Source organism: Nuphar pumila, chromosome 6 (assembly GCF_984573655.1).
Source record: "Nuphar pumila chromosome 6, dmNupPumi1.hap1.1, whole genome shotgun sequence".
Taxonomy (NCBI): domain Eukaryota; kingdom Viridiplantae; phylum Streptophyta; class Magnoliopsida; order Nymphaeales; family Nymphaeaceae; genus Nuphar; species Nuphar pumila.
The window spans coordinates 132,182,405-132,196,793 of NC_143254.1; the positions used below are offsets into that span (position 1 = coordinate 132,182,405).

The following is a 14,389-nucleotide window of genomic DNA, read 5'->3' on the forward strand; positions in this document are numbered from 1 at the left end:
TTACCAATTTCCAAATAGCACTTCAAATGTGATATACTAAAAAGTGTTTTTATCACATTAATATCACGATAACCACATTGTACACTTAAAATATCACCTATTGTAAAAAAAATATCAGTTTTTTTTTTGAGAAGTTTTCAAATACCCCCCAAATTTCATCCCCTTTCAGATGAATTAGGCATAAATATCAGCTTGATCTAGGAATTACTATATTTTATCCAAGAGTACGATACAGTCGATCGTAGAAGGCATAATCCCCTTCCCCTTGCAGATGCCAAAGAAAGGTGAAAGTGGGGCCCACACCGGCGAAGTAGTCCAAGCCCAGCGCGAAGGGTGGTGGAGGTGCGGGCATGCAACAGAAGCGGACGTGCGGTGGGCCCCACCGCGGGCGGAGGGTCCCACCTCGCGGTTTATTCTTTGTCTCTTATGTTTCTTCTTCTTATTTTCTCTCTTTCTCTCTCTCTCTCGGCCAGCCATGGCGGAAGTGCACGCGGCCCGACGCGGCGGATTCGAGTCTACAGTCGGTGTCGGCGGTGGCGGTGGCGGTGGCGGTGAAGAGGAGGTCGACGAGGAGGAGCTCGCCAACCCCCGCTCGCCGTTCATCCTGCCGTTCTCCGGCGAGGAGCCGACGTCGTCCGGTGGCGGGATTCGGGTCCGGAGGGCGGAGCTTCCGATCGTGGCGGTGCTCGTGTCGGTGCTGAGGAAGTCGGTGGCGATCTGCAGCGTTGAGAGGGAGGAGGACGCCGCGCTCGACATCGGCCGGCCGACGGACGTCCGGCACGTCGCTCACGTCACTTTCGACCGCTTCAACGGATTTCTTGGCCTTCCCGTCGAGTTCGAGCCGGACGTCCCCTGGAGGGTCCCCAGCGCCAGGTCTGCTCGCGCTTCTCCCCTTCCCCTTTTTTAGGAGTTCTTGAATTTGGTGCGTTTTTCTTTTGTGAAATCGTGAGATTGTTCGCGATATTGAGCCTAACAGTTTGAGTCTTTTCTTATGCGCCTGTTTTTTTCTCGGAGAGAATTGACTCGAATTGGTGCGTTTTCTTTGTGGAATAGTGAAATTGTTTGTGATATTGAGCTTAAAGTTGAGTCTTTTCTTATGCGTCTTTTTCTCGGTGGGAATTTGACTCAACTTGGTGCGTTTTCTTTGTGTAATAGTGAAATTGTTTGTGATATTGAGCTTAAAGTTGAGTATTTCTTGTGTCGTCTTTTTCTCGGAGGGAATTGACTCAACTTGGTGCGTTTTCTTTGTGGAATAGTGAAATTGTTTGTGATATTGCGCCTAAAGTTGAGTCTTTTTTCTTGTGTTCTCTTTCTCCGAGGGAATTGACTCAACCAGCAGAGCAACGGCCTAAAAAGGAGGGTTTTTGAGAGGGATGGAGAAGATGGCACCACGTTGTTGCGTTTGTGCCTGTTCTTTTTATGTGATTGGTGTGAGTCATTCTTGTTCGTGAAAGGGTTTCTAAGAAGCGCTGTTCTCACTCGCTATGTGGGGAACCTCTCTTGGAGATTGCTCTCTTGCTCTGTATTGCTATGCTATTTTAGGCCCTCTTTCCCCATTCTTCAATGGCTCTCAGACTACTATTGTAGTTTGCTCAGTGAATTGCTTACCAATTTGGTTCAGTTTGATATGTGCTTAAGTCTCTGTGCTGATGTATTGAACTGCCCCTTGAGATACGGCCGGCCATAATCTCTCTCTTTCTCTCTCGCGTGCGCGCAGATCAAGCACTCACACTTAACTTCTGGGATCAGCCTTCTGAAATCGAGTTGTTTTATGGTGAAAATTACGATTAGGTGTGGATGCCACGTTCTACTCCACAGTGCAATATTCCTACTCTTGTCCTGGTTTTCTCCAAGTGGGTGCAGAACACCCGCATTGAGGATTTGACCTAATTTCATTCATTTTCCCCATTATAATTTGATTTACAACTCGAAACAGAGAAGCCATCATTGTAAAATTTTCAAAAATAAAATTCTCAAATTCAATTGTAATTATCTAATTACCTTTTCCACACTATTAAGAGTACAACAGAAGGCTGTCATGCCTATCATAACTAAAAATAAGTAGCAAGAAATCATGAAAAATTAACCCCTAGTTTTGTTTTGTTTTTAATAGAAATCAGTAACATATCTTCTTGCATCTTTGCTTTTCACCATAAGCTCTCAGTGAGTATCCACATTGTTTAAGATCCACAAGCAACTGTTTAAGTCATGCAAACGAGAGGGAGCAAGCATAGATAATGTCCAATTTTTTAATTTTATTTGTTCATTTACCTATTTTTAAGTTCAGCAGTTTTTGTCATCTACTTGTTTCTGCATTAGTTTGCAAATCTATCCATGTATGTCATGCACTAATAGTATTTCACAGTGGAAAACATAGTGTTGGTAGTTCTTTTACTAGTCTTCTCTTTTATTTAGAAGATTTAGTATAACCTAGTTGTTCTCAATGCTTAAGTACTCTATAATGTTTGAGCGAATCCCTTTTTTCTCCTTTTTACGAATGACATAATGATGTCAGTTCCTGGGAACTTTGGCCATATTTGATATTTTTTTGCTTTTTGAGCCTATTGAGAACATCTTCATTGTCATGTTGATGAAGTTGCTTCTAATCATGCAGTGCCAGTGTATTTGGGGTTTCTGCAGAGTCTATGCAATGTTCTTATGATGCTAGGGGAAATAGTGTGCCAACGATTCTACTAATGATGCAAAGGCATTTGTACTCACAAGGAGGCCTTCAAGTATGTTTTTGATTGTGCAACTATTGTGTTTTCTACTCTGCATCTTTTACAGTGTCCAATGAGTCTCTCTTGTTTTTTTCCTTTTCTTTGGTGGTTGAAGGCAGAAGGCATTTTTAGAATTAATGCAGAGAATGGTCAGGAAGATTACGTTCGAGACCAGTTAAACAAGGGAGTTGTACCATATGGCGTTAATATTCATTGCTTAGCAGGTTTAATAAAGGTATTCTTTTGGCAGCCAAAACTGTGTGTGTGTGTGTATGTATGTTTGCGCATGCGTGCTTGTGTGTTCGTTTGCTTGCACATGATTAATTTTATTATTCAAATTCTTCACATAAAATGCATTTAAAAGGTCATGTGCATCATCTGACCCCTCAAACGTGGGAGGGAATGAGTTAGAGTTTAACATAAACACTTAGATTTTGTGTGAACCATATAAAATATTTATAAAATAAGCTCAAGCCACATATCAGCTGCTTCTGTTTCTTATGGAAACAACAGCTGTTGTTCTTTGGCTTGTATATGTTGTGGTCAAGAGTTCTTTGACTTACATCTGGTAAAGACGTGCCATTGCCTCAATCATTGTCTGGATACACACAACGAAAAGAGGAACTCTCAAAAGTAAGCTCTTGTTTTTAAATTGATTTTGTCCTCCCATCAAGATTGTTTTGGTTGGATCATGGTGTAGCTGATAAGGGAGATCAAAATGAACACTAGTTGAGGCTTGTGCATGTTAACTTCATCCATTGGCCAGACAGAAGAGGTAGTCTCATGGCTCTCCATGAGTCTTCTATAATCTTCATACTCTTGTTATGCCTGTATTCTTTCCTTTTTATTTTCTTCATTTTTTTTACTCGTTTTTTTAATAGTATAGGAGAAATATGCTCGCCCATCTGATTTTGCACTTTTGATAGCATAGAAGTATGCTGATTTGGTTTAGTCTCAGTTTGTATAAATTGATAATACGTGATAATACGTGAGTGCGTGTACAGGCTTGGTTTAGAGAACTTCCAAGAGGCGTATTAGATTCACTCACGCCAGAGCAGGTGATGCATTGCAATACAGAAGCAGAATGCACCCATCTTGTCCAACTACTGCCACCGACAGAAGCAGCACTGCTTGACTGGGCCATCAATCTGATGGCTGATGTTGTGCATCATGAACATCACAACAAGATGAATGCACACAACATTGCTATGGTATTTGCACCGAACATGACTCAGGTATCGATTGATCCGCAACCTCTTGGCAGTTTACTTCCTCTTCTTGCATCTTACCAGACCCAATGCTATTCAATGCTTTTGCAGATGGCCGATCCTTTAACAGCTTTGATCCATGCAGTGCAAGTGATGAATTTCCTCAAGAGCCTTATTGTAAAGACTCTCCGGGAAAGAGAAGAATCTACTGCAAGAGCAAGAGAGTTCTCTTTCTGCCCGGAGTCACCGAAAGATAGAGACCGTCACAATTCGTCAAGGCTGATGTCAATAACCAAAGAGGAGGCTGATGATGCAAGGACGAACAGTTGCTTCCGTGATGGATCTGTTTTAGACATGTTTTTAAGAAGCAGAGAAGATGGACTATTGAGTGATGCTGAGGATAGTTTCCGGAGCTTCCAAGATAAGTATGAAGCTGATGATGAAAGTGAATTAATTTCTGCTGAAGGATCAGCCAGAAAATCTCAGGTGGCAGCCATTGAAAATGGATGCAATGGTCGGTATATTACTAGAGATATTGAAAGCTTGTTAGATAGGCTGAATGTGAGGAAGGGGGTAAGGAAAATTTGTATGCGTCCAGTGTTTCACTTGAGTAAGGCTGAAAAGAAGACCAATGCATTGGGGATTGTAAATTCAACTGCAGTGGCAGGAGGAGAAGCATGGGCTTGAGATCCAAGGTAGGGGATAGTCTTGTTGTTGTATTGGGGATAGTCTGGTTCTTATATTGGGTCGTGTTCCTGTAGTTTTCTTGTGTTTGTAACTGGGTTGGATTCATTAAGGTCCAACATGCCAACATATGGGAAACAAATGAAAAATGATCTTTGAGATTTGGCCCCTAGTTTAATATTCTTATTGTAGACTTGTGTTGGGACATGAAATGCATAGACTGACCATTAATTCTTGCAGTCCATGATGGAAACTGAACCGAATCACTGATGGTAGTGCCTGTGAAACACAACTTGCTAGCTATGGGACCGAACACTCCATTTTGCCCTGTTTACACAGACATGCCATTTTACCTTCCGTACAAGTTTGTATTTAATTTATAATTTATAATATATATTTTAGACATGACATATATATTTAGATTATATTCAGTTTGTTTTTAATTTATTTTGTATTTATGTGATATATATATATATAACCGTGTTTCCGTACCTAACTTTTTTGAATTGCCGTGTCATACCTACACCCGTCCAGAGGTGACAGCTTGCTAGATATTATTGAGGAAGAATCTCCCGTTATATTATTGAAGAATTTGAAGGATCAATCGTGTATCTTTGTGCCATCTAAACGTGCTTCTCAATGATCACATCTACTTTTGTATTTGGAGTACAAATTTAGGTAGTTTAAATTGCATGAACCATAACTTGTTGAAAAAACCAACCTTCATAAGGTGTTAAGGGCACGTTTGATGCGCCGTTCTCAGCGGGATTTGGACGGAAATCCCGCTGAGAACATCAAAAGTAGATAAACGTCCGTGCGTCTGCCGCGTCCATAATCGTCTCTCTCTCTCTCTCTCTCAGACCCCGTTCCCTCTCCGACGACCATCGCCCGACCCCGGCCAACCTCCCCTGCGTCCCCTGCCTCTGTTCCCTCGATTCGCCGGAACCTCCTGTAAACCCCCCTTTTGCCTCAGGCTCCACCTCGCTCTCCCCCTGCGATCTCCCTTGCCCCCCTTCTTCCTCGGTTCCCCGGACCACCTGCGCCGGTGGAGCCCCTGCGACCCCCCTTGCAGCTTGGTTTTCGGTTTCGTCACCTCTCTGCTCCCTCTACTCGTCGGAACCTCCTGTAAAGCCCCCTTTGCCTCAGGCTCCACCTCGCTCTCCCCCTGCGATCTCCCTCGCCCCCCTTCTTCCTTGGTTCGCCGGACCACCTGCACCGGCGTCTCCCCTGCGACCCCCCTTGCAGCCTGGTTTTCGGTTTCGTCTCCTTTCTCCGGTGCGGAAGGGAATGCCGCTGCTGCCATACTGAGCCCAACCGCTGCCGCCGTTTGCCTCCGGTGGTTTTTCGGTTTCTCCGGGCATGGGTTTTCTCCCTCCTCTGCTCTCCGTCTTCTTCCACAAAAAATCTTCGCTTCGATTGTGAAAATTGGGATTCAGATTGTGAATAGGTGTTTCTTATGCAAACAAGCTGCCAAATCCAATGAGCATCTGTTTATAGATTGTTTCTTTGTTAAACAATGCTGGGGTTATATTTTTCATAAGTTTGGATGCTCAAGAACTATGCATGGGGATTTGATCACCCTTTTGCAGTGGTGGTTCAATAGTGGTGTTCGACCTTCATGGCTGAATCGGTGTTCAAGGCAGTTTTTTCACTTGGTGATTTGGAAAGTTTGGTGTATAAGAAATTATATTATTCACAGCTTTAGTGATTATTCTGTTTGAAGGTTTATTAGAGAGATTAGGCAGTGTTGTGAAGAGCATTTACTTGAAGTTGAGCTGGAACGAGGATGAAGAGCAGATGGTGAACTCCTGGGTGAAATTTGGAGTTTTTTCCACTGTTAAGGAGTCTCCTATTAGGCTATGCGTTGATATACATTGTTTCTGTTATGGTGCAGCAGAGTATCAGAACAGCTTATGCTATGCGCGTGCATTCTGGGTTTATCATGGTTGCTGGAGTGTGACAAGTGCTGGAGGATTTGTGGCGGCAGGAGTTTTGTATTTTTTCTGAGATTCTGTGTACAACATTGCGGTGGTAAATGGTTGCGGGTATCGTCTAATAACGGAGTCTGGTTATCTAATTGAAATCGGTGTTAGACGAACAAAGGTCTTTACAGTTGAATTTATGGAGGCTACAATTTTTTGCTGATCAGGTTCAGGATTATCAAACCAAATTTGTTGTCATTTGTTGAATTGTCTCCAGTGACGGAGAGCGTAAGCAATGGAAAGATAACCCCCCTGATTGATCTGCTTGTGCGACCATTCAGTAAGGGTGCTGAATGCAAGTGAAGGGGATTTAAGCCCAGCCTGTTAATCGAAAAAAAAAAAGGAAAAGTAGAATCACAACAAAGTAATGACATATAGTAAATATCAACAACATTGCAATTGATGAATATAAGTGGGGAAATCAATAAAATTGAACTCTTATTACAACTTGACTTTTTTGTGATTTTATCATGGTATAGTCGTGATAAATTCAACAAATTACTTCCAATATTTGTGACATACAATAGATTTGAGCAAAAAATCATCAAATTTCAAATCCATATTCAGGGCAAAAATTCATGATTTTAGATATAATTTTGCAATTGGATCCATATCCGGGCAAAAAACCATAATAAACTTGTTAAAACATGTAAAATAGTGGACGGATTGGGTCATGTGATCCAAAACGATGTATTTTGATCCATTATCCATGATTGTTCAAGTTGTCCGCACATCATCATCAAACAATGGACATTTAGAACATAGCATTTGAGTACAGTCCAAACAAACGTTGGGATTGAAACAGTTGTTACGAAACGAACAGAACCAATGTTATGTTCCATTCTTTTTGTTCATTTTGTCCAACCCTGAACAAGCCATCAAACATACCCTAAAGGAGCCATAAAGACTGTACTCCATGGGCTTTATCTATAATTAACAACATCCAACACAAAAGGGACTGCTGCGGTACTGCATGATCTTTGTGAGTACTGTGCTACTGCAAATGCCTTATTTTGTTATAGGGATAACATTTGCTACCCTCATGGGTAAGGAACCCCCAAGTTAGAACTCATAGGAGGAGGTTGTTTTGACAAAATCTGACTTCATTGAGTCAAAACAATAGGAATCAACTTTTGGATCATAAATTTTGGAGACAAAAACATGTTTTTTTTGAGGTTTAAAAATTTGGTACATTGTAGGCCATTGATTTTTTAACCTTTGTAAAATCTGACATATACATCAGAAAAACATAATATGATATGTAGATCACATCTGGAGGGTAGATGTGCAAAAAAACCTGAAAAGAATGAAAATATTATATTTTTTTCACTAGAGGGTTCCTTACCCACTAGGGTAGCAAACGATAACCCTTTGTTATAAATGCTTTGTTTAATTTAATAACAACATCAAATATATATTATATTATTTTTAAGCATACTCCAGGTACAAACTAGGTGCATTAATGCATTTTCTGTTTTATTATGAACAGTATGCAATATTCAACAAGAAGCCATTGTAGAGCTTGTGAAGGAAAAATCTGGATCTAGTGGTTTAGGCGAGGTGAGACGGAGTGGCATTGTGGCTTAACATTCTTGTGATAGATAGTGAGCAAACTGATGCAAGAAATGGTTTATATTCTTCTGCCTAGTGTTACTATATTGTGGCTTGGTTTCTTGATATGAATTGTCAGAGTCAGCCATGATATGACTTGCAATGCTCATGTTTCTTGAATGAGATCTTGATTTGGACCACCCACATCAGATATCTAAAGGTCCTCCATATGTTTGGTTCAAAGATAGATTTGGACCACCAGCTTTCAAGGAGTCTCTCTCTCTCTCTCTCTCTCTCTCTCTCTCTCTCTCTCTCTCTCTCTCTCTCTCTCTCTCTGTGTGTGTGTGTGTGTGTTTGTGTGTGGACATGGCCAGTTGTAAGGATTTCTCAAATTTGTCAGGACTAATTTATTTTGTTTGGTTCCCTGACAGGCAGCTTCACAATAGACACTATCAAGCTGGCTATCTGCTCATCCACAAGGGCTCCTCACACCTGGTTGGTGAGCCGGCTTGAGGTATTCAAGCTGGACATAGAGAGTTCGATACTTTGGGGCATGTTTGCTTCAGTCATAGGTGGGGATGAACAATCCCAGCTGACAAATTAGAAACTGTAATCTTGTGACAACTTTCACAAGATTCAATGAAAAAACAATCATAGCTGGCAATCACAACCACAACTTGCACTTTTCTCATGTTTCACTAACCTTAAGAACACATTATGATTGTGATTTACAATCAGAGTCAATCCAAGAATCACGGGGCATTGCAAACATGCCCACGTCCTTTGCTGCAAGGTGAAAGCAGCAGTAATGGGCGGTGTGGGGTTAATCGCTTGAAGCAGCTCATCATTCTCTCCCAAGCTCCACCACCTAAATCAGGGTTTTCTTTAGCTTAAAAAAAAAAAGTCTACTTATCTGCTCATATATTTCTGCAATATGTTGCTGTAGGTTGATTAAGGTTCTCCCAAGTGGGATGAAAGGTTGGACTGGAAATCCCCTTTGGGGAATTGAGAGGATTGATTTTCAAGTCTGTAACTGAATGTTGAATATAATAAAATGCTGAAAGCATTTTCAGGGGTTAATTAAAGCCCTTTAGTAATTTATAAACCTCCTCCTGTATCCCTTATCCTAAGGTGAAACGATCCATTAGGATCACCCTCAACCACAAGTGGATAAAAAGCAAAATTGTTTTATCTTTAATTCAAATAGTTGTTATTTTGTTTTAACTTTAGTAATATCAGATTTGGTTAAAACTAGTTTACCAAGAGAGTAAAACAGGAAAAAAGGAAGAAACTTTTGAATGTAAAGTAAAACTCAGCAAACTAAGAGATAAACATAAACCAACAACTTCCAATGTAGTTAAAATGGTGGCTCCATCCACTCTAACTGCATGGATGCAGTTGGGGCCAGCTTGGCCACGGATCCTAAAGATTAGGATCAACACAATACAAAGTTGTCTGTTAGATGACTTTCAGTGACCGTTGTGCATGGTGGATAACAGGGCAGCCTGTCTGATAGGTGACTTGGTGTAAAAGCACTTTTACATCAAGTGGACAATTAAACAGTGGCTTTTATTAGAAACATTTGATGGGCGACTTGAGAATGGATATATTCCTAGGATGGAGTCGTTTATTCTTTAGGCGCGACTTCACAGTGCAGTGGGGCCCCAGCAAGTGTCTTTTTGTAAGTGGTGGTGGGCATTAGGGGTGCAACGGATCAGGTATGACCGGATCGCAACCTGTACCGGCTCCTATAGGGTCAGGGTTTGGTTGCAAAAAAAGGGAGTCTGATTAACTATCCAGGTCTGACTCATAAGGTCCTATGTCCAGTATGGTTTATGATTTTTTATACCAAACTCGGGTTCGACCAGATTTCTAATTTATATGTGCAATTTTTCAATGTAAAAAGCTTAGAAAATGTTATTTTATCAGGTATGGACCGGGTCTGGTTTATGTAATTCTTATCAGATCTGGGTATGGTTTTTTTTATCAAAAATCTGATTGAACCCAAATCTGAATCCAATACCCGCATCGCTTAGATCCGGGTTCGGACCCACCCATTTTAGCAGGGGTCCGACCCATTGACACCCCTAGTGGGCATGCACCCTAGAATTGCATATAAGAAATTGTGTTTTGGCAATTGTAAAAACGAAATTATAAGTGCCGATAAGGGCTCCGCTTATCAGGTAGGTGTGACTTGTGAAAGTCAGCAAGTTGTTAGGACGTCAAAAGTTTGAAATCCACAGGTGGTGTCCCTTGCTACAAGGTCCAAGTTGGGCATACTCTCCGGTGGACATCAAGGGTTTTACCAACTAGAGGCCAGCTAATGTACGGTCATTGATTTGGAGTTACTTCTTTTCTCCCTTCCCAAAATGATCTTTCTATCTTTATAATTTCAAGTGATTTTCACTTTTGATTTTTCTCCATCTTCACATTTGATCCAAGGTTGGCAAGGTCATTTGCAAATTGATTATTTTCTCTTTTGTTGTGGGAGAAATTACCAAGGTTGAAGTTTTTTACGAAATCTTTCACCATTTCATTATATTGGATCAGTTTCTTATGTTTTTTCATCCACTCCCTAGTAACTTGCTTGATAATTTATGTACATCAAATCTCCCCGTACATTAACTTTCAATTCAACCAAAATCCTTTCAATCCTTGGATCAAAGATTTATATTCTGCATCATTGTGTACAAGGAAAATCTAGTTTCAATGAGTATGACATTTTTTCTTTTATAGGGGTTATGATCACAATTTTGATTCCTGACCTATTGACATTTTTTTATCCATCTAAATACAATTCCCATATATCATTGGCTTCTTCGAGATTTAGGATATCTTCATTAAGAAAATCACCTTTAATTCCTCTTTTATCCTCTAATGGTAAATCTGCTAGATGATCAGCTAGAGCTTGCCCCTTTGATTTATTTTTGTGAAACATATTTTAAGTCAAATTTCATAAGTAAAACTTGCCATCGAGCTATCCTTCCCGTTAGAACTGGCTTCTCAAAAAGGTATTTGATTGGATCTAAATAAGATATGATTTTGTATATAATGTCTAAGTTTTTGAGTTCCCAAACCAATGCTAAGCATGTTCTTTCAAATTTGTTGTACCTTCTCTCATAATCAATAAATGTCTTATGTAGTAGATGGCATGTTTCATCTAGTTATCTTCTTCATATTGAGCAAGTATGCTTCCACAAGCAACTTCATTTACTGAAAGATACATGAGTAATGGTTTCCCTACGATGGGTAGTTTAAGCACATGAGGATTTAGGAGATATTCCTTTAGTTTCTCGAATGATTCTTGACAATCTTATCACAAATAAACTCGACTCCTTTTCTCAAAAGTCTTAATGACTCACATCGGGTATCTAAGTTTGATATGAATCTCTTAATAACTTGAATTTTCCTCAGAGGCTTTTTAGTTGTTTGATTGTTGAAGGAACCAACATCTCGACGATGACTCTGATTTTAGCGGATCAAACTCAATTGCCTTTTTTGCTAAACATGAACCCTAAAAGTTTACTTGACTCTACACCAAAGACACACTTTTGGGGGTTCATGAAGACGGTTGAATACCCTAATAATGTAATCAAGATGGCTAAGTTTGGTTTTAGAGTTGAATAAAATGTCATCCATATAGACCTCAATGCATTCATGTATTTGAACATAAAATATGACAGTCATGGCATGTTTATACGTTGTCTTGGCATTTTTAAGATCGAAAGCCATGACAATATAGAAAAAGTGCCCTAGAGTGTTGTGAAAGTAGTTTTCGGTTAGTTTAAAATAACCAATTTTATTTGGTTGTATCATGAGTATCCATCCATGAAAGAAGCATTTTATGTTTAGTTGTGTTGTCTACAAGGAGATCTATATTTGGTAGCAGGAAATAATCCTTGGGAGTGATTTTGTTTAGGTCTCTGAAATCGATGCATACTCTAATTTTGCCATTGGGTTTTAGAATTGCAATGATGCTAATGAGCCCTTTAGGGTAGTCTATAGGACAGATAAAACCTAATTTAAAAAGGTCTTTTAGGCCTTAAACTCTATCCTTTGGTCATTATTTTTGAGCTTTGGTTTAACTGGTTTGGCTTTAGGGTATAATATAAGGCGGTGCTCAACAAGTGTCGAATCTAAACCTAACATGTCTTGGAATGACCATGTGAACACGTCCTTATACTACTTTAGAAGTTCCACCAGTTCTTTCTTTTCTATGAGTTCTAAATTTGTTTTTATTTTGACTATTTTTTGTTCTTATGGGGTCTCTAGATTGACCTCTTCAGTTTATCCTACTATAATGGGTGAAGGGTTTTCTTGTCTTTCAAAGATTTTCTTAAACTCAAGTAATTTCATTGTATCTTCTTCTTCAAGTTCGTGATTGTCTGAGTCCCTAAACTTTTCCGGCGATTTCTTGGTTTGGCAAGGCTTCTACTAACTTCTTCATGATTTTTGGGTTTTTCAAAATTTTCAAATTTTTTTGAGGTTTTTTGGTTTTTTAATTTTTTGGACAGATTTTTTATTTTTTAAAATTTTCTATTTTTTTTTTGGAATTTTTGGTTTTTTATTTTTTTTTGGAATTTCTAGTTTTTCGATTTTTAGGATTTTTTAATAAAATGAGATATTATTCACAAGAATAGGAGTAAGAAAAACTTTAAAAAAATTAGGATTTTTTATTTTTAAAGATTTTATGAATGAATATGAGGTTGGGTTAGGCATACTTACTTGTTCCCTCAAAATGGTAATCCAGTTTTTGTGACCATGGTTCTGGATAAAAAATAAGACAAGATTCATGATATTCATTTGAAATTTCACAACATGCATTTATGGGGTTTCCCATTCCACGATTTGTGAAAAAAGCAGTTCCCTCAACCACATTGCACTCTAGGGTTCTTCTTCTCAAGGATTTTGAGTCTGAACTTACAATCAAAGACCTATTCTCCGAGACTTGAGACCTCCTTGCTTCTTTTTCTTTCATCAATCTTCTCATCATAAAAACCAAATTCTAAATTTCTTGATTTGCCTTATGCCTTTTTGCTTGCTCACCTACCTTGATGAAGATGACTTTTCTCTTCTTATCCTTCTCTTTCTAGCTTTTTATTTGTTGTCAAGCTTTTGTTTAAACCCATTGCATGAGTCTCGAGATGCTTCTTTTGCGATAATTGGCTCTATGATTTCCTGACTTGAGGCTCCTAGGCCTTGAAACAATAAATAAGTACTTTTCAAAATTAATGACCAACATACATACAATCTTGAGAAGTCAGGATAAAATTCTTCCTAACTGAGATTTGAATCATTGATCCTACCTCCATTTTTAAAGAACTTGGCTCTTTTTGAGCAATTTGCAACTGCTACCTTTGCTTGTTCAGCTTCTCCCAATTTTGCTTTTTCTATCACTTTTTCTTTGTTCCCATATTATTGGCATCTCGGTGTCATTATCTGTTCTGAGCAACATGGGTTGAGGCATCCTGATGGTCGGGTCATCTGTGAACACCACCACAACATGATCACCCCAAGAAATTTTTAAGCACTAGTGGCAAATGGACACAACAACTTTTAGCTCGTGGATCCAAGGTCTACACAATAATAGGTTATAGAATACAGGCATGTCAACTACATGGAATAAAGTCTTAGTGGGTTATCAGACTGATGGTGATATCTAACATGATAGTCTTTTCAATAGTTATGGTGTTCCCATTGCACCCACTTATCTGAATGCAGTGAGTTTTAAACTTTGACCTTGGTATTCCCAACCTTTTGGCAATTAAGCTAGGGAAACCATTCATTCCCCTTCTCCATTTATTTTCATCTACTAGGCAATCCAGTACAAAGATGCCCCTTAATTGGACTGTTATATACATGGCTTTGGTGTGGGGGAAAACTGGTTTAGGACTATCTTCCTTAGAAAATGTGGGAGAGAGGTTAGTCATGTCTTAAGAGATTGATGCAAGTATACTTTGATTTTTTGGAAAATGTCATCTAATACCTTCTTATAATCAAGAGGATATTTGATCAAATTTAAAATGGATATATGGGCAAAAGTTTTAGAGAGTTGGGTTTTAATGTCATACCCCTTCTTCTCACCGAGATTTGATTCAAAGGATGAGGTTGGATTCTTCTTTTGAGGTGGTGGATTCACGCAAGGTGGTGGAGTAACCCTTCTATAAAGATTTTCTAGTTAATATACCCTCCCTAATCTAGTTATGTTTTTCACTTTTCAGGTTTGACTTTTGGGCTACCACTG

The 14,389-nt window shown here is 39.3% G+C and overlaps 1 protein-coding gene across 1 annotated transcript; it reads left to right on the forward strand.

Moving 5' to 3' along the window:
- The first annotated feature begins 449 nt into the window (after positions 1-449).
- On the forward strand, positions 450-4,784 carry LOC149836288 (rho GTPase-activating protein 4-like). Its single transcript, XM_090009113.1, has 5 exons — positions 450-873; positions 2,615-2,735; positions 2,836-2,955; positions 3,725-3,955; positions 4,040-4,784. Exons 1-5 carry the CDS (start codon positions 476-478, stop codon positions 4,613-4,615), a joined length of 1,446 nt encoding a protein of 481 aa, XP_089865239.1. The 5' UTR covers positions 450-475; the 3' UTR covers positions 4,616-4,784.
- Positions 4,785-14,389: the final 9,605 nt, after the last annotated feature.

Bases quoted from the DNA above. Each gene is read 5' to 3' on its own strand.
- LOC149836288 (XM_090009113.1), top strand. From the start codon at position 476: ATGGCGGAAGTGCACGCGGCCCGACGCGGCGGATTCGAGTCTACAGTC. The intron at 2,736-2,835 runs GTATGTTTTTGA...TGGTGGTTGAAG, and splicing joins ACTCACAAGGAGGCCTTCAA to GCAGAAGGCATTTTTAGAAT. The intron at 2,956-3,724 runs GTATTCTTTTGG...GTGCGTGTACAG, and splicing joins GCTTAGCAGGTTTAATAAAG to GCTTGGTTTAGAGAACTTCC.